The sequence below is a fragment of the Leishmania infantum genome, chromosome 24 (assembly GCF_000002875.2).
Source record: "Leishmania infantum JPCM5 genome chromosome 24".
NCBI lineage: Eukaryota > Euglenozoa > Kinetoplastea > Trypanosomatida > Trypanosomatidae > Leishmania > Leishmania infantum.
In genome coordinates this window covers 346434-367511 of record NC_009408.2, presented here as the reverse complement: position 1 = coordinate 367511, position 21078 = coordinate 346434, and the positions used below count along the sequence as shown (strand labels likewise).

Below are 21078 nucleotides of genomic sequence, written 5' to 3'. Positions count from 1 at the left end.
TCAGCACGAGTTGAGTGTCACAACGAGTCCATAGCGCACCGCGTGGTACTGAGGATGCGCGTTCTCGACATCCGAAAGTGCCGTCAGCACCTCCACCAGCAGTTCCACGCAACGGAGAGGAGTCCGCATGGACGATGATGAAGGCTCACCAGCCTGCGTCGCGGATGTGTCGCGCAGAGTGATGTGCAGCTCTGGCAGGCGGATCGGTGGAGTGGTGATGCCCATGGCGAGCATCGAGGGGATGCTAAGCGGTGGCGAGGGGCCCGCATCTCCAACATGGGAGCCATCGCGACCCTGCAGGACTGCCGCGAGGGCTGCAGCACGTTCCTCCGGGGAGCACCGAGGAGTCAGCACGACTGGGAGCTCCACAGCAGGCACTGACGACGATGAAAGCTGCACCGTCACACAGGCGGCACTAGCAGATAAAAGGAAGGGTGAAGGACGTGCATGTGGAGCGTCAACGGCGCACGATGGCGCTATCACAGTCCGCACCACCTCAAGCCTTTTCAGGTACACGTCATGCATCATGTGCAAGCTCATCAAGCGGAACTGCCACTCGCACAGGTGTGCGTTGCCGCCGCTACCGCCACCACTTCGCAGGTACTCGAGGAAGGGCAGGCACGACAGCGCGGAAAAGTCGGTACCGTCCAGGAACAACGGCATTGGTAGTTTCGACGACACACTTTTCGTGATTCTCTGCTGGGGTGGTGGGTGCTGGGCCGTTGCCGGGCGCATCGAGTCTTGCGAGGCGCCGCCTTTGGGGCCTTCGATGCCCTCGCCATCATCGTCATCCTCCTCGTCTCCTCCGTCGGAGTCGAAGCCGCCGTCGCCGTTATTGCATTGCTTCCCGGCAGTGGTGGTGATGGTGCTACCTGCGCCGTTCTGCTGCTCCAGCTCGCTGCGGCGCTTCCGCTCGTGCCGCTCTACCTGCGCCGCGCGCTCGTCGACCCAGTGCTGGCACACCTGCCGCACTTCCTCGTCCGACAACGAATGCCGGTCGAGGAGAACAAGACGTGTGCACGGAAGCGACTGCTCTGCTGCCGATGGTTTCCTGGCAGCGAATGCCGGCGGCAGCCGCCACACAAGCGCAGTGAGGAGCTCCTTGCGGACCCTGGGGATGTAGTATGCCGGTAGGCCAAGCGGTCGGTCTTGCTCACGAAGCAGTACGGAGTGCAGATAGGCGGACGTTGGCGTGTGCATGAGAGCGGAGGTGCTGGCCACGGGTGCTGCTCCTGCTGCCGCCGCTGCTTTGCGTTCTTGCGCCACGACCGCCGCTGGCTGATAGCGTTGCATCCACGTCTGTATGCTTTGCTGCCGAGTGTCCACGGCTTCAAGCGGCAGCCCCAGGAACCACTGCTGAGTACGCGCGATCAAGCTGACTTCAACATCGTTTTTGGCGCTGCCGGCGGTGACCGAGGCAGATGAGGTCGAGCGATGTGCGGGTGGCCATTCACTGAGTGGTGTCCTGTCTTTTTCCTCTCCCTCCTGCGATACCTGCAGCTTAGCTGCGGCTTCGCGAGCCAAGTCGACGACCCGCATCGCCTGCGGTGCAGCTTGGCTCATACCTTGGAGGAGCGACGCTGCGCGTGCAGCCTCCTGGCGCTGCTGCTCTTGGTGTCGTAGCTGCTCCAGAGCGAGCGCAGGGTGGAGGTGCATAATGGCATCTTGCATCATCTTGCCGCTGAGTTGCTGCTGCTGCGATGATGAGTGCGATGGAGGGCCGGCGCTGCGGTCGTAGATGTGCGCACTGCGCAGGTTTCGAAATTTGTCCCACGCGGCCTGCGAGACGGTTGCCTGCTGCTTCTGCTGGTGTTGCAAACGTATCTGATTCTCCAGGTCGGGATAGACGCCCAGGAGCCCCATGAGGCCGGCGCGAAGAGCGGTATTGAAGTTTCGCTGCGCCACCCGACGCTCTCGCAGCGTCTCCGCCTTCTCGTCCCCCATTACCGCATCCAAATACCCGAGGAGCTGCTCCATCGTGGGAAAGGCTCGGTAGCTGTGCCACTGACAGCACATACACACGGCGTAGTACTGCACGTCGGAGGTGAGTCGTATGTCGAGCGAGCTCACAGACTGCGTGCTACTGAGCACGCTAGCGGTGGTGGTAAACAGCAACGACGACGCCGCTGTACATTTGGTCGTGCTCGTATCAATGACTTGCGCTGCTTCGGAGAATGGCAAGCTACCATGGCCGCCGCAGCGGGGACACAGGAAACAGCTGCGACAGCGCGCGTTGATGTGCAGCGGCCGCCAACGCATCTCCTCTCGTCGCTCTCTGCGCCATCGGTGCCGCTCCAGCTTCGCCTGCAGGGCTGGTGAAGGCGCCTTCAGTCGCATGCTGCGCGCCAGCGCAGCGCGGACAGCAGCAGTGGTAGAGGCTTCATCTGTGGCTCGTTCTTTGGATCGCTGCGGTCGCCGCCAGTACAGCTGCTCCACTTCAAGTGTGCCACAAGACGGACACCGCCAAGCGAGGGGCACCGTCTCCACTGCAGGGCTGCGAGCGGTGCCTGCTGCTGTTACTGCTATGGACGGAGAGGGCGACGGGTCTGCGTCACAGACCGACGGCGAGACAAGTAGCCACGGCGAGACGAGCGTCGCCGTCGGCAGCGGCGCCGCATCAGCAGAAGCACCTGCTGTGGTGGAGGTGGCTGGGAGGACGTAGGCGTCAGCGTAGTCAATGCGAGAGGTAAACTCCGTGTCGGAGAGATGTATTGCGACGTCGCAGGAGAGATCTGCGGAGGGGTGCACGGCGGCCATCGTGTGAGTGAGAGGCGGGACAAAAGGACGGAAGCAAGGGATGGAGACCCCGTTGTTGTTGGTTGCTCAGACGGTATCTCTCCCCACGTTCGATATCAACGCACCTGCGTATGTGCGCTCATAGTGCAGAGAGGGGGTAGAGTGAGCGAAGGCGATGTTGTTTGACGAGTGTGATGCATCAGTTCATGGATGGGAACGACCCCCTTCTTCCTTCGCCCTCCCCCACCGATCAGTGTCCCTGCAGTGGCTGTGGAGTGGGTGAGTGGCTGGAGGGAGGGTGATCAGCGGCACCTTCAGGATTCCCAATGGACGCCCAGCCACACGAATATACAACGGTGTGCTCTCTATGAGGGAGGAGGGAGCGATAATGCAGGTACGAGACGGGCAAACAGTTGTGGGATGAGAACAAGAGGGGGGGGGCTGCCCACTTCTTCATGCTTGCATTCCTTGTGATTCTTACGCGCCTGACGCGGCGAGGCGCTCTATGCTAGCACAGAAGGACTGTACATGACTTGAGAGGAGGGGATGGTGGCTGAGGTAGGCTAGTGGAAGGGTAGTGCGGGAGAGAAGGGGGGAGGCTGTCGTGGCACTTCTGTGGCTTCTGCACTGGTGGGCTGACCTGAAGGGGGGCTTCTGTGGCGATTCGCGCGGCTCAATCTACATTCACATACACCCGCGAGAGAAGGGCCTCCCAATGAACCAACGCCACCGTCCAACCTTACCCCATCACACTACATCACCACACCCTTCGATCGTTGTCTAATCCCGGGATCATCGCTCCTGTGCGCGTGGATTCCGTCCCCTCCTCCTCTCTCTTCGGCTATCATACATCGACAGTGCAAGTGGACGAGCGAACAGAGGAGGCGACAACACACAAACACACACACACACACACACACACAGACAGGAGCATCTGCGGCGCACCTGTTAGCGACGGCGGTCCGCCTCCTCTTTCTCCTCCGGGTCTACCGGCACGCCATCCAGCCGTGTCAGTTTTGGCAGGCGCTGCAGCATCATATAGCGGTACTCCTGATTGCTTGAGGCGCTGCTGCAGAGGGGGTTGTTGAGGAAAAGGACGTCGACGAGCTCGGGGCACTGGTTCGCTAGGCGGTCGATCTCCGTCCAGCTGTTGATTAGGTTGTTGCTCATGTACAGCACCCGAAGGCCTTTCAGCTTGTCTAGTCCGGTCAGCTTGTCGATCTTGTTGTACGAGGCCCAGAGCTGTTCTAGCTTCGGCAGGTCGAGCTGCTCGAGCTTGCGGATGTTGTTGCGGCCCAGCGACAGCACCTTCAGGTTCTTGAGGTCCTTCAAGCCAGGACCGATCTTCTCGATGGCGTTCGTGCTCAATCCGAGATGCACGCACTCCTTCAGCGTCGAGATCTCCTTGTCCATCTTGGTAATGGGGGGCAGCATGCCAATCAGTAGCACCTTCGGCTCCTGCGCCGCTACGACTCGCGGTACGCTCTCCTGCATCGCCTCCGGCACCCCGGCGAGCCGCCGGCGATACTCGTTCTCTTCGAAGCGCGCAATGGCCTCCTTGATGCTCGTCGACGACGACATGAGCTGAAGAGCGAGAAAAAAAGATCAAGGTGGCACTGATGGGGCGGCCAATAAATTGTAGGCAGATGTGCAACGAACCCGAAACGATCTTGCGGGTGTGGTTGTGGTGGTGGAGGAGCGGTGATGGGTGTGATGCTTCGCTTAGATTGTTGAGTGCGTGTGTGTGTACGGCTGTTGTGCACGGTGGCTGGATGACGGATGCAACCACGCCCCCCGAAGCGAAGAGACGAGAGGTATGCGAAACAGTGGAAGGGGTAAGAGAGAGAACGGGAAGGGAGTCCGAAGTATCAGCGGTCATGATGGCCACGGGCGCGGTCGTGATAGCGGTTAAGTCGGAGAGGAGGGAGGGGCAGAGACGAGACTCGCTGCCCCTTCCCCCGACGCTTCCCTCCTCCACACACGCACGCGCACACAGAGGTGCATGGCAGGCATGATTTTGTCACTGCAAGCGAAGACAATATACACATAAAGGGACGCACCCCCACGCACGCACGCACATACACGTGCAGAGCAACGCGACACAGAGTCCATAAGTGAGGCTTGGGCCACCCCCGCCCCCTTGTTCCTTCGTCGCTGTCCTCCCGCGTCTCTTCCTTCTTGCCCATCGGCCTTCTATTCAATGCCGACAATCACCTTCGCATTGAGCGTCTGCACCTTCCACGAGACGCGCAGGAGCGAGGTTCCGTTGAGGCTAGCGACCCGCACCTCCGGCACTGGCGCGAGACTCCATTTGTGCTCCTCGCCGGCAGTCTGTGGATTGCGTGGGTGCCGCATCGTGGCGGCGTGCGCGGCAGAGCGCACGATCTCCCGTATCTCTTGCCGCTGATGGTGGTTCCACTCTTGCTCTTGGTGCCAGCGATTAACAGCCACGGCGGCCTCGTCATGCAGGCTGGGGTTCAACTGCAGCGTAGGGAAAGAAGAAGCGGCCGCTGCTGCCCTGACGGCGTCCGGTGGCGAGCCAGCCGCATTGGACGGCGGCGAAGACGTCGGTGGTAGTGGGGTGTTTCCCCGCGCATGAGCGACCGTCACATCTTGGCCGATTGGCGGAAGCCGCTCCGTGTCTGCCCGTGCGCTCAGCGGCGACGAGAGTGCACCCAGCAGCGGAAGAAAGGCATCGTGAGGGAGAAGGTGATTCACCTTACAGTAACCAATGCTCGGTGCAGGGTAGAAGCCAGTTAGCACCAGTGAGCGGGAGTGCTGGGCGCCGAGGACGACGACGGAGGTAAAGGCGCCGCCGATGGGGATGCGCACGTACCGCTGCCACGGCAACTTTTTCGGGTTGCGGAAACACCGCCATATCATTGTCGTGTCCGCCTCTGCGCCGGGCAAGACGGCGCCGCCATCGTCGCCGCCGCTTCCAAAGGCACTGCCGGCGTCTGCGTTGGCCACCCGTCTACTGACGTTGCGCACGCACTCCACTCCGCTGTGGTGGAGGTACCTGGATGGAACGCGCGTCGTCGGCGTGACCTGCAGCCGCTCATGCGCAGTGCGACGGCCGCAACTGCCGCTGCCTTCGCTTTCGCCGGTGGCGGCTTTGAAGGGCGCTCCTGTTGCGCCGCGCTCTGCATCAGATGGGTCAGTGTGGGCAACGCCATCGCTGCCCACGGCAGCGACCGGCGCTGCTCGGGCACCTCGGTAGCCTTTGCGCACCGCACCCTGCGCCCCCGCTGCCTCTCGCCGCGACTCAGCGCCAGCCGCGTCTTCCTCCCCCGTTAGCGTAGCAGCGGTTCGTCGCAGACGCCTTCCGGTAACCGTCGTCGCCGCAGTGGCTCCGGGCGACTGTGCTGCGTCAGAGCCCTCTCCACCCGTGACGTCCTGCCTCTTCCTTGCCGCCTTGGCGACGGCCGCTTTCGGAGGAGAGGGGGCATCGGGTGATCTGCTGGCGGCATCGTCGGCGCAGTCTTTCGAATCAGCGTCGGCGAGCGCCCGCGTCTCCGCCGCGGCGCAGAGAGGAATGTAGAACATCGCGGTCTCGGGCGTATCGGCCTTGGCGCAGCCGCCGAAGTAGCACAGGCATGGGCCGAGTACGGGCAGCTCGAGCACTGCCACGGCGCCGAACGCGCGCGGCGAGGGCAAGCGCGGGCCGTGAGTCCACCATCGGCCCGTCCGGGGACAGAAGATCCATACAAACGACTCAGCCGTCGGTTGGCCGCCAACGCTGATCGACGCAGCGCGCGGCAGGCGCTGCGGGGTGTTCACCGTGCTGTTCACCGCCGAGTAGCTCACGGCTGTCTGCTCCGGTGCGATGCAGCTCTGGTGGCCTCCGGCGAATAGAAAGACGTCTCCGTGTACGGTGACAGCGGTGCCGCACACCTTCTTCGGCATCCGGTACTGACTCAACACCGCCGATCGACCACCGGAACCCGTCCACTCTGGCGGTGGCGCTGCCGAAAACGGCCATGCCGCACCGGAGAACCAGGCAGTTCTTCGGGCATGACCATTGCTGTCGTTATGCGAGACATAATCATGTCGATGCACCGTCTCTGGGGCCGCCGCGGCATCTGCTTGCGTGTGCGTCTGCTGCCGCCGCTGCTTCTGCTGTTGTTGCCGCTTGAAGAAGCACTGTGGCGGGCGTGTCTGCGAGGCCCACGTGCGCGTCTTCACCTCCAGGACCTCGTACGTGTCCAGCACACCTCCCTCAGTGTTGTAGCCGCCAAACACGAAGATGTGGCCAGCGTACGCCACGGCACTCGCGGCCGCCCGCTTCTCGCTGAGAGCAGGCAAAACCCCCCAGTGCCTCGTCATGGGGTCATACTCGTACGCGCGGTCGAGAACGACGCCTTCGTACGTCTCCCCGCCAAACATGTAGATGCGACGGTCATAGGCGACAACAGCCGCCTGCGACCACACCGGGTCTTCCGACTGCTGCAGGCCAGGCGAGCGAACCTCGCCATAGACCATCCGCTCTCCCGCAATGGCCCACTGCACCGCCTCGCGCACGTGACCCCAAGGAAGTGACTTGGTGTTCTGCGTGCGGATGTCGACCGTGAGGAAGGAGGAGGCTGGAGCCACTTGGGCGCTGCTCGCGTCCTGCTGCTGCATCGCCCTGCTGGCCGCGCTGGTGCGGCTGCTCACGGCTGGAATGAGCCCCTGGTGTGCGCCGCCGGCGCCTGAAGCGGCAGCCGTAGTATGACTGCCTGAGCTGGTACTGGAGGATGACGCAGCCGGGATGGCCACGGACGGAGGCGAAGACGCACCCGCCCTGGAATCCATCGCCACCCGCTTCAGCGCTCTCGGGAAGTAGAAGAGGCCGTGCACTGGGTCGAGGAGATGGATGCCGTGCATCTGACGCAGACGGGAGAAGAAATGCAGCGGATCCTCAAGCACACAGTCCTGCCAGAGCCGGCAGACGCGCGTGAGAGTGGCGGAGATGGTCGAGTAGTCTAGGAAGGTGAGAATGTAGCGCAGCAGATCGCGTGGGAGGCCGCCGAGGGTGTTGTAGTGCTGCGAGAGGAGACGAATAAGGAAGGCGTCGGGGGTGAGGCGCAGCACCGACGATGCGGCGAGGATGCGCTGCTCTAGCGCTGCAGACAGTTCGAGCGAGGATGGCCCAGGCATGTTGCACGAGCCACTGATAGACGACTGGAAGGTGGGGGAGGGGAAGGAGAAGGAGAGTGGCGGTGCATGCGTGTGTGTGTGTGTGTGCGTGCGAAGCACGCAGCGACGCCAAGCAGGAGGGGAGGGCGGAGAAAGGTGGCAGAATAGAGGAGCGGGCCGAATATGCGTGGGCGTGGATAGGGAAGGCCATACTCGGCCCGGTAGTGAGTTGAGACGAGGGGCTTGCTACGCGGACCATCGATTACTTTTCTGTCTGGCAAACAAGTGGTGGTGCTGAAGTGATTGCCAGGAACGACACACCCACACCCACACAGAGCTGGAGCACAAAGCAGACGTAAGTGTGAGCCGAAGCCCGCGCGCCGAGTCAAGTCGCAGGAGACAAGGCATGAAACCCTACGGAGCGTAATCACTGATGCTGGGCGAGGGCGGAGGAGGTGGGGGCGGAGGGGGAGGGGGAGCAGAGGACCAGCAGCACGTGTATGCGTGCGTGTGTCTTGGTGGCGGCCGTGGTGCAGGGCGAAAGGGGAGTGTGTGCTGCATCATTTGCGATGCTTCATCTCGTCTTACTGTGCCTGCGCGCGTGCTCAAAGAAGGGTGTGTGCTTGCAGCGACAGGGGCCGTTGTGCAGAGGTCCAACGGCGGTGACAGGAGGGAGATGAGAGAGGCGAGGGGGAACGTGCGAGTGCGCGTGTATGTCTGAGTGCGCATGCTCACACTGAGGGAGAGGCAGAGAGACAGGACGCTACGCCGCTTGCATACATGCATGCGCGCGTTTATGTGTGAGCGTGTGCGTCTGCGTGCCAAAAAATGTGCTGCTGCTCGAAGAGGAGCAACAGGGCGATGGCAAAGACGAGAAGTGCGCTCGCGCGCGCGCTCACACATGCACACAGACGAACTCAAAGAGGACCACGACAGGGCGCCCACCGGAGAGAATGAGGGGTGTGTGGTGACAGATATGATCGCGTTTTCGTGGCAGCAGTTCGAACAACAGGAGAAAGAGGGACTGAGTGACCAGAAGCAGCAATGGTATGTTTACACGTCTGAGAATGCGAGAGATGGCGCATGACCGGGAGGGCGGCAGCAGCAGCCCCATCATAAAACTTGGAAACCTCTTCTCTCCCTCTTCCTTGCCCTCTGAGCGGCGGCACAACGTCACACGTCATGAGCGAGCACGCTTGCCTGTGCTTCGTTTCGCCGACGGCGGCTTGGCGGTCTTCGCCTTTTTCGGCCTCGCGGCTGTGGAGAGTGGTGCAGCGGCATCTGTGCCCGGGACTGACGGTGCTGCCACTGCTGCCGGTGCGGGGTCGCTGCCTCTAACATCAGCGTGCGCTACCGGGACAGCGTCGCTGCCGAGAGGCACCGTGATGAGTGGCTGCTTATTCTGTGTTGAGGAAGGTCTGCCGGCATCACACAGATTACTTCCATGCTGCAGCGGTGAAGATGGCTGCGGAGCCTCATCATGCGCTGGGGTGCACGATAGATGGAAGCTGTTGCATCCGCCTACCTCTTGCCGCTCATGGCCACCGACGATGTTCGACTCGGCGTCACTCTCGTCGGAGAGGTAACTCAGATCCAGCGGAAGCTGCAGCGCTTCCCGGACGTCGCGGCGGCTGCCACCAAAGCCTGCCTTTCCCACTACCTCTTCCTCCGCAAGATAGTAGTTGTCCGTCCACCTGTTGGCGGCCTCGAGTGCAATGAAGGAGGCACGGTTAAGATGGTCGAGCACCTCGGGCAGTGCATGACGAGAGGACATGCTCTTGTGCTCTGCAAGCAGTTGAGCTCGCTGCAGCGCAAGCTGCTGAAGGCGCGCGAGCTCGGCAAGCACGGCTGCCTCGCTAGCTGATGCGTCTTCGCTGTCCTGCTCGCCGTTGCCACTGTTGTCCAGAAAGCCAAGTCGCTCTCGTTCTTGAGCGAGAGATGCCATGGCGCGCTCGTTCTCTGCCTGGAGCATATCATGCCACTCGCGCAGCTGCACATGCGGCGTCAACGCGCACCAACGCTCCATCATCTCTGTCGACACCTGCTGTTGCTGCCGCTGCGCCTCCGCACCGCTGGCCGTCAAGCGTCGCAGCAGTTCCGCGTACGACATAGGACACAAAGATGCCGCTGCGCTGTTGGCAGAACTGCTGCCCCGTCCGCCACTCCTTCCGGGTTGCCGGCTTGATCGACTCGCCAGCTGTGCTGCTGTTGGTGGAAACCTCCAGAGCAGCGTGCTCACGCCGACGCGATCCTCTTCGATGCGCCCCTCAGCGACCAGCAGCTGCACACACTCCTCGACGCTTTGGTAGATGACGGGGGTGTGCTTCGGGATCAGCTGCTGCAGCTCTTTCAGCGTGTAGGGCTGCGGGTGAGCAGCCATCCATCTCTCGACGAGGATGGCCTTCTCGTCTATCGATAGGCCCTTCCTCTTGCCCTTCCTGGTCGCGGCGGAAGCCCTCGACATGATGCGGCTGCGGTGGTGCGTGTCTCTGTATGTGTGTGAGTGGTAGAGCCCAGCCAGGCGCGTGCGTGGTGGCCTGTGCTTGTGTGGCTGGGGCAGCGCGCACCGGCCACGAAGGATGCGGCAGCGGCGATCCGGGCAAGTGACTGGAAAGCCTCGCCGAGAGCGAAAGCAAAATAGGAACGGAAAGGTTTGCGGATGAGTGTCCAAAGGCCCAGAGGAGGACGGAGCGGGATGGTGAGCGGAGGGGCGAGGGCAACGAGCACGAAGAGGTCGCGAGATATAACCTCGCTGCCACCGGGTCATTTTTTTTTATTTCAAACGAATGCGTGCCCCGTTCTCATCCTCCCTCTCCCCCTCTCAGGCGCCCTGGCTCGGGCTTCCCTATGCCCCTCCCCCCCCCTCACACACGACAACGGGCGCGACTGTCATCTCCGTGGCTGCAAGCGACGATCTGTGCGTTTTCCCACACACGCCTGCTGTTCTTCCCTTTGCTTCCTCGGGTGCGAGTTTCTGCTCACATCCGTGCTGTCTTCTCGCTCTCTTACACTTGAGTATACACATACATACATATATACATATATACCACACACACACACACACACACCTACACACACATAACTGTGTCTCTCTCCAGAGTCACCCACATGTACACATGCACCCACGTGCGCATCTTTCTGTTCGTGACGTCGGGCGCCAACGCGGAAACCAACACGAGGGAAAGTACATATGATAGCAGATGGCGACAACAGCAGGAGCGGCGGCAGCGGTCGCCGTATGCGCAGGACTTGCAGAGACCGCCGCACAAAACATGCGCGTGGGACGAGCAGACAAGCACGGACGGAGTAACCCTCCGCGGTTGGTCTCGCGTGCCGCCGCACACGGACGCACTCGAATGTGCGACGCGAGCCATGCTGCTTCTTCGAGATCAAAGACGCGGGCCAACAAAGCAGTTTGCAGAGCTGATGGCCTGCATGTACACGGGCTCACCCGCGATGCCACGAAGAGTGAAGGGCAGTGAGGCCTCTTGGGTGAGCGGTAGAGTTGAAGCGGCCCCGACCACCACAGCGGCACTGCGGCTCACAGAAGAGGCGGCAGAGGGCGGCGCCGGGTGCGTACTGCCGTGGCTCCTTGAACCGGACCGGTCTATGTGGCGCCATCTGAGAGGCTCTGTTGGTAGACTGGCAGTGCCGCTGCGAAACTCGACGAGGGAGGAGCTGAGCGGCGCGATGTTGCCGCCGCCAGCCACCAAAGAGGAGTTGGACACAAGATGCTGCTGCTGATTTTGCAGCCGCTGCTTGCGTCGCTGGCCCTCCAGGATGCGGCGCGCTTTCGCCTCCGCGGCGGTGCGTGGCGGCGGTGGGGCAGGCAGCGTGTTCTGCGCTACAGGGACGTACATGCGGTTGAGACTCGCACCCTTGCCGCCACATCCGAAGGCGAAGCAGGAGCCTCCTGAAGCGCCGCCTCCGCTTCCGGGAAGGCACCTCGGATTCAGCGAAAGTGATTCAGCCTTGTTCCCGTTCGTCGCTACCAGGCGCTGGCGCCGCCGCATGCAGCAGCTGTTGCCGTCCATGAGCACGTCCATGGCGGCGAAGACGGCGTCGGGGACTTGGTGAAGCTGCTGCGCATCCACAGACTGCTGTGCGACGGGGCCTGTGCCGGTACCCGGCCAGCGGTCCATTTCACGAAACGTCACTGAAGACGGTGACGGGCTCGGAGATGAAGAGACGGTGGCAGGAAGCACCGAGGCCGCCGTCAGCCCTGGTGAAGCCACCAGGCACGGGAGCAGCGAGTAGAGCGACGTCGTAGGAGGATGCTGCTGCCTTGTCGTCCGACCCGAAATCGTCGATACCGCCCTTTCGGACAGCGGCTGGAGCCGCGGCACCGCTTGTTCGTCCATGCGCCCGCGACTTCTCAGAGCAGCTTGCTGAAGGGTGTCGACCGACACGACGTTGAGCTCTTCCGGCTCGTCGCCACCTAAGGCCGAGGCTGCGCTGTTGAAGGATGAAGCCTGGGTGCGCGGCGGTGGCCCCACGCGGCGCTCGGCGTCACCGTTGGACTGCAGGGGAGGGTGTGTGGTGTGGTAGCCCTGATTCGGAATGAACGGCCCTTGCTGCGGTGGTGGCGAGGACGCGACGGCTGCAGTGGCGAGCGCCGCGATTGCCTCTGGTCTAATAGGCGGAAACGCCGACGGCGGTTGCTGCGGGTGCGGTGACAGTGGCGTGGCGTGTGTCGCTTCGGCGAGGAGCGCTAGCAGCTCACTCTCGGTGACGATAAGATCCTTCTTTGCAAGGGTGGGAGATGTGTTCCCTTCGGCCTCGTGCTGACTCAGCTGCCGCTGCAGGAGCTGTGTCACCATGTTCTCAAGAGCCGCGTCAAGCGCGCGTGGATCGACGCGGTCGGACTGTTCTACGACGGCATCCTGCACCGCATTTGCGTTGTGCCGTGCGGCACGAAACATAGGGTGCGAGTAGAGCGGGAAGTGGTGCTCCCGCGTTGTCTCGGTGCCGCCTCGCTTGTGCGGTCGGGCCGCCACGCTGTGGATCTCAAGCAAGCCGCGCCGCCTCTTCATTGCTGGAGGCGCGAGGTGTGTGTGTGTGTGTGTTGTGTGTGTGGAGGGAGAGAACTGTCGCGGACCCCTCCGAGTCCTTTGTGGCTTGTATGTTTCTGCTGCCTTTGTAGCTGCCGGTGTGGATGTGCATGTGCGTGCACTCCCTGAGATAAGGAAGGAAGGTGCGAGAGGCGAGAGAGTGTTGCTCCTCTCTTCAATAGATGCTTGTGCTTGAGTGATTCATGGCGAGAATGGCATCGACTGCCAGACGTGCATCATATGCAGAGATGACCGTTAAATGCCCACCGAACACACACACACACACACACACATACATGTGTGTATCTGAGTATGCATGTACCTGTGCACGGGTCGAATCTATGCGAATCAAGCGTTACGCCCAAGAGTAGTTTGCTTTTCTTTGCTTGCTGCCTGCGGCACCCCGCAACAAGATCAACGCCAAGAGGGCGATTGCAGCACCCCCCCCATTCCACTACACCACATCGCGGCCAACGGTGACACAGACGAAGGCAGTTGACAAGAGGTGTCATCGCACCATGTACACAGACGAAGGCAAGCACACACACACACACACACACACACCTTTTTCCTGAATCGGCGATGAAGCTGAGGCACGCTTCTCTTCGATGGGGGGGGTGAGTGCCACGCTTCAGACCGCCTCCAACGCCCTTTTCTCTACTCACTGTCGGAGACATCACTGCTGCTGCTCGAAGAGGACGCAGATGAGGAGGAGGACGACGATGGTGATGACGACACGCTCTCTGTCTCACTCTCCGAGGACGCCGCGCGCGCGCGTTTTCGCTTTGCTGTTGTCTTCGCCGTCGATGCCTTGGCCGTGGCCCGCGTTGAGCTGGTGGCGGCCTTCTTCTTCGCCGTCGGCCTGGCAGCCCCGTCAGCCGGGGCGCTCTTCTTGGCCCGTGGCTTGCGTGCCGCGGCTGCCGTCGTCGATGTGGTGGCAGCGCCCACAGCCGCTTTGCCTTTCTTCTTCGTGGCAGCAGCGTCACTGCTGCCTGTGACGCTCACAGCCGTCACGCCGTCCGCGACCACCTTGCCAGCCTTGCGATTGCCACCGGCGCCGTTGCCCGGATCGCCCTCGTCGTCGTCTTGCGTCTCCCCATCGCCGCGCTTCAGCGTGCTCTTCGCGAAGCTGTCAAAGCGATGCGTCTTGTTGAACTCACGCGTGAAGGCGCTCTTGACGGCGGTGGCGATGTTGGCCGGCGGCGTCGTGGGGCTCGGCGACTGCATGTGCTTGTAGTGTGGCAACGCTTGCACGAGGTCCCAGTCATCGCGCATGAGGTGGTACTGATCCATGAAGGCGATCACCTCGGCAACGCCGTCCTTCCCCTTCGTCGCCAGCGGCGCCGTCAGCGGGCGCTCCCAGCCGTGCGGTATGTAGTCCGCCACCACATCCTCTTGGCTCCCTGACACGCCCTTCGCCGGGTGCGACGCCTGCATGGCGATGCAGCGCAGCAGACGGCGATTCTTGTTCGCGGAGGAGTTGTGCCCAAGCCACGTCGGGAACTTCACCGGTCGCTGCATGTCGAAGAACTTCTGCTGCCCCGTCATGAAGGTCTCGTACTTGCCGCGCGTGTACACACATGGGGCAATGCTGGAGGACAAGACGTGGAAGCGGGACACGGACCAGTTCTGTTGATAATACATGATGCTCTGCGCCGCGTCCGACCGCGAGATCGATGTGGCAGCCTGTGAGACAGCCTCCATCCAATCCCTCCCATCCACCGGCTGCGGGTTGTAGTGCAGGTAGTTCTCCTGCACAAACATGTCGACTAGGTCGGCGTTGTAGTAGCAGGCCTGCATCTCCGCGATGGAGTGCCGCTCCCCACGCGACGTGCCCTGCAGCAAGAAGTACTCAGCGGCGTCGAAGAGGCCGGCATCGCTGTCCTTCGTCGACTGCGCGGCGCACTCGGCCAGCTGCCGCTGCTCGAGCGAGGTGCGGCTCAGGCACCAGAGCTGCAGGTTGTTGAGCATGTTGCGGATGTCGCTGCCGGAGTTCTTGATAATATCCTGCAGGAGCGGCTTGGAGAGCGAAATACCCTCGCGCGCCAGGACACGGTCGCAAAGGTAGTTCGCCACGATGTTGCACGGTGGGTGGCTAAAGCGCATGTCCTCCACGTAGTTGAGCAGCGAGCGCAGCTTGGGGTGCCAGCGATCGTTGCACGTGCACAGGATCGGGATGCGGGTGGACTTGAGCATCTCGATCACCTCGCCGACACCGCCAATGTCGCAGCCGTCCACCTCGTCCATTAACAGAATCACGTTCGTGTACGACGTCGCGCTCACGGAAAAGGCGCGGTTGCTGATGAGGTCCGACACATTCTCCTTGAGCGACTTGCGGCTGCGGAAGTCGCTCGCGTTGTACTCCACAACGGTGCGGCCGAGTTCGTGCGCTACCACGTACACTGTCGTCGTCTTGCCCACACCTGGAGACCCGGACAGGAGAACGCCATGCGGCTTCTTCGGATCATCGCCGGGGCTACCGATCGGTGTGAAGGTCTCCAGCCACGCCTTTAGCTTGTTCGCGCAGACCGGGTAGCACATCTCGGCAATGGAGCGCGGCTTGTACTTGTCTGCCCACAGCTCGCTGCGACTCGGCACGGGGTTCGCCGTGCCAGTCGCCGATGTAGACACCGCCGCCATTTCTCTGTGTGTTGAGGTTTGTGTGTGTGCGTGTGTGCGCTACACGGATGTGATGAACGAAAAACGAAAGCCGCTGAGTCGCCGGGGTGCCGAGGGCGGTGGCGGGTGGGGGTGGGGAGGTCAGGAGCCCTCTCCGACTACAGCTGACCAGCTCCGTCAAACTCAAACCTTGTCTCTCCCTCTCGGCGTGCGCTGCTCTATAGCTCTATGCCTACTTGTATGTGTGCGTGCTTGTGTGTGTGTGCGTGTGTGTGCCACGCTTCTTGAAAACGGTGAGGCCTGCCAACGATACAATGTCGCGGTACGCCGTCTCTGTGTAGATCTCCCGGCCTTTGGCCGCACACGAGCAGAAGAGGCGCGTCAGTCACAACGAGAACGCGCATGTGTACGTGTGTGTGTTGTAGAAGATGTGGAGGAGCAGGCGCGGGGAGAGAGTGTTGATGCATGGATATCGGAGAGCAGGGGAGGGGCGGGGTTCGGACGATGAGGCATCGCCGTCCCGTTGCCGCGAAACAGCGCGTGCGGCACAACCCCCGAACAGGTTCGCGCGCACCAACATAAGAGTGTGCGCCGTCTCGAGAGACACGCGGAGAGGAAGTGTGCGTGCGTGCGTGTGTGTGTCTAACAACGGAAAAGAGGGTGGGGGAGGACAGACGAGGCTCGCACAGGAGCACCACGCCTTTGTCGCAATACGAGCAGCAGGCGAAGCACATACGCGCAGGAGGAGAGCTAAACACCTGCAGACACAGATCTATGCGTATGATAATCACTGCGCTTGCTACCCGTGCAGTGACCTGATACCAAAGCGCTGCAAGGTGGCGTTGCGAGCTGCTGCGGTTCTCTTGCTCGAGTTGGATGGGCTCTGCTGCTGCGGCAGAACGGACTCACGGCGACTGCGCTTCGCTGGCTCTAGAGGCTCTGGAAAAGGGACGTACCGCTGCTGCGCGTTGGCGCCGCCGAGACTGCCGCGGCGCGACTGAATGGCTTTGCTGTACATCTCCGCCGGCGTGGGGGCCTCGTTGTAGCGCGGGCGGCTACTTTGGAGAGAAAACACGGAGTCGTTCCGCCCAGCGTCGGTGGGGTTCAGTGGTTGATACCGCTGCTGCTGCTGCTTCTGCGGCGACGGCTTTCTGATGACACTCGCCGCCGTGGCGGTCGGCCTTGTGGCGTCACTGGGCAGGCACGACAGTGTGGCGGCAGGCGAGCTCGCACTCGTCACTGTCGCCCTTCGCGGCTGCTGCTGTTGAGGGTGCGCCGACGGCGGCTGCTGCGGTTGGTTCCGCTGATTGAGCGAGCCGGGTGGGACGTAGTGGGAGGACAGCTTGCCGCGCGGTGCGACGGGGACGTGCCCGGTGCGGCTGACCACGCGGCCGGAGCCGCTAGACTTCCATGCTAGTGGCAGCACACCGGTGCTCGCGCTGCCATTCACCGCGACGCCTGCGATCGGAAACGCGTCCACCTCCGAGTTGTCGTCGCTGCCGAGGCGCCATGGCTGGATGCCGTTGCTGGGGACCGGCTGCACGGGGCATACGCTGCCACGATCGAGCAGCGGCGCGTGGCTCGCGTCGCCGTACGGGTCAACGCTGTGCGAGCGACCTTGCTCTTCCTTCACCACCATCGCTGTCTTAGGACGGGCCTTGGGAAGGAGGGAGCCGTAGAGCAGGCCGGGCTGAATGTGCGGACTACTGCCGCCAGCACCGTAGTTGCTGTGGGCTGTCATGGAAACGCTCGCAGCCACAGACGGCGACGCTGCACGACCGCCTTTAACGGGCGAGGGAGCCACGGAGGAGGGCCTGCCGCCGAGACGCGCAGCATAAGGCAGACCAGTCGGATACACGTCGGGGCTGCGGTTGTACCGAATCGGCTGCTCTATCTTCATTGGCGTTATTGTGTGCGCACCAGGAGCTCCAGTCGCCATCATGCTCATTGCCTGCTGATACCGGCGTGCCTCGGGCGATGCCACGGGGACGACACGACCATCTGGCAGGCGTGTCATGCCACCCGCCAGCCCGGCAGAGCCACCGGCCATGGCCATGTTCGGGCCTCGTGCGCCGGCGCCCACGGCAGGGTGCAAACCGCCGCGCAGTCGCTGCTGCTGCTGGTACGCCACGCGTTGGGGAGAGAGAACACCGCCGCCGCGGTATGAACTGTGGTCACCTCCAGGCAAGCCGCTTCCTGCTAGTGCAGAATATCGACCGGAGGAGCCGAAACTCTGACGGTTTCCGTCGCCTACCCCGGGTGCAGACGCGCCAGGCACACCAACGTGGCGCGGCCCCAGCGTGGCCCCGCCACGGCCGCGCCCGCCGTACAGCGCTTGAGTGGCGCCCCCGCGCTCCCCACGGTCATAACGACCTTGCACACCAACAGGACTGCGAATCGAGCTCGGGTGCGTCTGCAGCAGCTGCGTAGATGCACGAAGAGGCCTGCCCGGGCTAATCATGCCATCACGTGCACCTCTGCGGCCGCCACCTCGGTCTGACCGGATGGGGCTGTAGTAGCTTCCCGGCACGTAGTCGCTAATGTCGGAGCTGGTGGTGTAGCTGCACGAGTAGGACGCAGCAGACCACACGTTATCCACGCCACCGCCGTCTGTGCCATGGTGCCGAACACCACTACCACCGCCGCCGTCGCCCCCGGCACGGCGACCGCGCTGTGTCGGGTACGCGCGCGTCGTGGCAGAGGAGTGCTTGCGGCCAAAGCGGACTTTACCGCGCGACGTCGGTGCATCATCACCGCCGTGGTCGTCATAACCACGGCGGCTGCTGCCGCGCTCTCCACGAGCCAAGGCAGAACGCGGCTCGCCGTGGCGCCGACTTGTGTGTCGCTTGCGCTGCGCCGAGGAGGGGGGCCTGTGTGTCTGCAGCTGCGGATTACCCGGGGCATCGCACGCGCTATCTTCGCTGCCGCTGCCGTAGGTTCCACTGCGCACGCTGTCCACGTCGTGGTCGTCGCTGTTGCTGTCGTCGTCCGAGTCAGCGCCGCGCCGCCTCCCTCTACGCCAGGTCCCGCCCTTCCAAAGAAAGCACGACTTGCCGTCTGGGCCACCACGCTCCCTGGGCTGGCGATTGCCTTGAGGGCAGGGTGCCGTCGCCCCGCTGGCACCGCTTCCCCCGGTGGGACTCTTCTCCGGCGCAGGCGTCGTACGCGTGCGGCGCTCCGTATTGCCACCGCGACGACTCACAGACGTAGGCGAGCCTTGCGTGCTGCCCTCGAGCTCTCGGTTTGCTCGACGGGGGCCGTGCAGTGGGAGATAGCTCGGCGACACTTCCGAATCTGTCAAGGCACTGCCGCCACGTGGCGCCGCCGGACCGGAACCAGCCGATAAGCTGCGCCGCTGCTGTTGGAGCGAGCGCGGCGACGGTGCGGCGAGGTGCTGAGAGGCGCGGCGGTCTTCGTGACTGCCTCTGCCGCCGCCGCCGCTCTGCCGATGTGCGTTGGCGCGCAGCTCCTGATCTCCCGAAAGAACGTTGATGGCGCTGGACACGCTGTATCGTCCTCCGTCGCTGCCCGGAGCACCACCCATACTGCTCCGCCCGCCACCACCCGCAAACATGGCGGAGCCGCTGCGCATGCGAGGCGGGGCGCTATTGCTTCCGTCCTGGACGTGCTCGTTGATGGTCGTCAAAGGCTGGCTGTTGACGTAGTCGCCTGAGTAGCTGCTGTGACGCTGATGCTCCAGCTGGGAGGTGGTTGGGGCTAGCGGGGGCTGTGTCGTGCCGCCCGCAGCGCTCGACGGGGACGCGTCGTCGCCGTTACTCAGGTTGGGAAAGCGTCGGTGCTGCTCGCGCTCGATAATGCGCGGCGGCGGGCGTCTGTACCCGGTGCCGTTGTCGTCGTACTCCTCTTCCTCGCTGCCGCCGTTGTCCATGCAGTCGCCGGCGTAGTCGCCCTCATCGTCATCCTCAGCGTTCCCCTCGTCGTAGCTCGATCCGGCTTCTTCGGTGGTGGCCGTCGGGGTGTAGTGAGCATCGAGCAATCGACTACAATGGCTGCGGCCGCGCTGGGAGCGGCTCGGCGAGGGCGGGGCGAGGTTGCCGCCGCGCTGCGAGAGCGGCGGCGTCGCCACCGGGGAGTCCGGCCCGGAAGACGGCTGCGGCGATTGAAGGGGCACGGCGCGTGGCGAATGCAGCGGCGGCGGTCTCTGTGACTGCGGCGAGAAGGCCCCGGATGGGCGGTAGCCCGTCACGCCTTGGAGGTGGCTGTCTCCCGTGAGCACTTCCGACATGGAGCGAACGTTGCCCGGCGTCATGCCGGTGTTTGGCTTGCCGTGAATCACCCCCAAATGATCGTCGCTGCTGCCGCGCGACCGTCCGCCATCGACGCCGCTGCCGTGCCGGCTGCTGCCATGCCTATCACCGTTGCCGTTGAAGTAGTAGTTGTTGTTCACGGTGATGGGACTTTGCTCTCGCTGCGCCAGCCCCTTGAGTTGCTCTACCTGCATGCGCGCGAGCTCCTCTGACGGCAAGGCGCGGAAGAGGTCAGTGCTCGGGTTGTCAGTGCGCGAGCACAACTCGGCCAGTTGGCGGTAGTTGCGCAGCAGCTGCAGTTGGCGAGCTATACGTGACTGCGCAGCGTTCTCGAGCCCACCAACGTCACCCGTGGCCTCGCCAACGAGAGATGCGGAGGGGCGGTGCGGTGATGCGGATGTCACCCGCGTCGTCACGTGCGGCAACCGCCCGTCAGCACTACCGTGGTAGCGGCCCGCGCTTGCGGGCAACGAGCTGCTCACTGTTGGAGGCGGCAACATGCCGCTCACAGCAGCGGTGTGGTCGAGAGCAGGGTCCACGTGCAGCTGCTGCGAGGCGGCGGACGGGCTTGCATGGCGGCCAGCGCCAGGCTGCTCCTCGTCGCGCGCGGCGCGCCTAGCCCGCATCTCAGCGTCGGGCCATAGCCATGAGTCGATCGTCGTTTGATAGCGGGACTCCGTCTCGTGATCAAGGTAAGATGCGGCAGCGGCAGCCCCGCCAGCCGGGCGCCGGTACGCGCCGAGTAGATCACGCGCGACACCACCATCCACAGACGATGACGGTGTCTGCATCGGCGGTGGTGGCGGCGGCTGACGCGCTGTGGGCGATGCCCACGCGGCAGCGTCACCATCGCGCATACCGAGGTGGAACGAGGTAGATGCTGGCGAGGCCGTCTGATACAACTGCGGCACATAGGGGTCGGCGGGCTGCAGTATTGACGAGGATGACTGCGCATCCCAGTCCACGCTGCCGCCGAAACCGCCGCCGTAGGTGCGCGGCGCGGATGGCTCCGGTGCTGGTGGCGGTGGCGGTGGCGGCGGTGCACCGGCGCGCGGCAAGGCAGGTGCTGCGGACGCGTCGGCGTCGTAGGAGGTCAGCTTGCGCATGATGGGAGACAGGTGGCGGAAATGGTCTCCCTCCATGCGCGCCAGTACGGCATCCACGTCGCTGGCCTGCATGAGCTCGCGCACAAGGTCTTCCTCCTGATCCTGCATATGATGGCGCCATGAGGAGGTGGAGGGGGGTGGACTAGTGGCGGCGAACATACTTGGAGGACGAGAAGCAGA

General features: G+C 63.2%; 7 protein-coding genes across 7 annotated transcripts; all 7 read right to left on the bottom strand.

The window, feature by feature from the left end:
- On the bottom strand, positions 1–2757 carry LINJ_24_1060 (hypothetical protein, unknown function; the record flags this gene model as incomplete). The annotated part of the gene is made up of 1 exon (XM_001465895.1): positions 1–2757. The coding sequence occupies one exon, from the start codon at positions 2755–2757 to the stop codon at positions 1–3; it is 2757 nt and encodes a 918-aa protein (XP_001465932.1).
- Positions 2758–3684: 927 nt separating this feature from the next.
- On the bottom strand, positions 3685–4317 carry LINJ_24_1050 (putative dynein light chain; the record flags this gene model as incomplete). The annotated part of the gene is made up of 1 exon (XM_001465894.1): positions 3685–4317. One exon carries the CDS (start codon positions 4315–4317, stop codon positions 3685–3687), a length of 633 nt encoding a protein of 210 aa, XP_001465931.1.
- Positions 4318–4929: 612 nt separating this feature from the next.
- Positions 4930–7875, bottom strand: LINJ_24_1040 (hypothetical protein, unknown function; the record flags this gene model as incomplete). The annotated part of the gene is made up of 1 exon (XM_001465893.1): positions 4930–7875. One exon carries the CDS (start codon positions 7873–7875, stop codon positions 4930–4932), a length of 2946 nt encoding a protein of 981 aa, XP_001465930.1.
- A 1159-nt stretch (positions 7876–9034) lies between these two features.
- LINJ_24_1030 (conserved hypothetical protein) lies at positions 9035–10318 on the bottom strand (the record flags this gene model as incomplete). Its single annotated transcript, XM_001465892.1, has 1 exon — positions 9035–10318. The coding sequence occupies one exon, from the start codon at positions 10316–10318 to the stop codon at positions 9035–9037; it is 1284 nt and encodes a 427-aa protein (XP_001465929.1).
- A 925-nt stretch (positions 10319–11243) lies between these two features.
- LINJ_24_1020 (conserved hypothetical protein) lies at positions 11244–12887 on the bottom strand (the record flags this gene model as incomplete). Its single annotated transcript, XM_003392511.1, has 1 exon — positions 11244–12887. One exon carries the CDS (start codon positions 12885–12887, stop codon positions 11244–11246), a length of 1644 nt encoding a protein of 547 aa, XP_003392559.1.
- Positions 12888–13562: 675 nt separating this feature from the next.
- LINJ_24_1010 (putative replication factor C, subunit 1) lies at positions 13563–15545 on the bottom strand (the record flags this gene model as incomplete). Its single annotated transcript, XM_001465891.2, has 1 exon — positions 13563–15545. One exon carries the CDS (start codon positions 15543–15545, stop codon positions 13563–13565), a length of 1983 nt encoding a protein of 660 aa, XP_001465928.2.
- A 778-nt stretch (positions 15546–16323) lies between these two features.
- Positions 16324–21057, bottom strand: LINJ_24_1000 (conserved hypothetical protein; the record flags this gene model as incomplete). The annotated part of the gene is made up of 1 exon (XM_003392510.1): positions 16324–21057. The coding sequence occupies one exon, from the start codon at positions 21055–21057 to the stop codon at positions 16324–16326; it is 4734 nt and encodes a 1577-aa protein (XP_003392558.1).
- Positions 21058–21078: the final 21 nt, after the last annotated feature.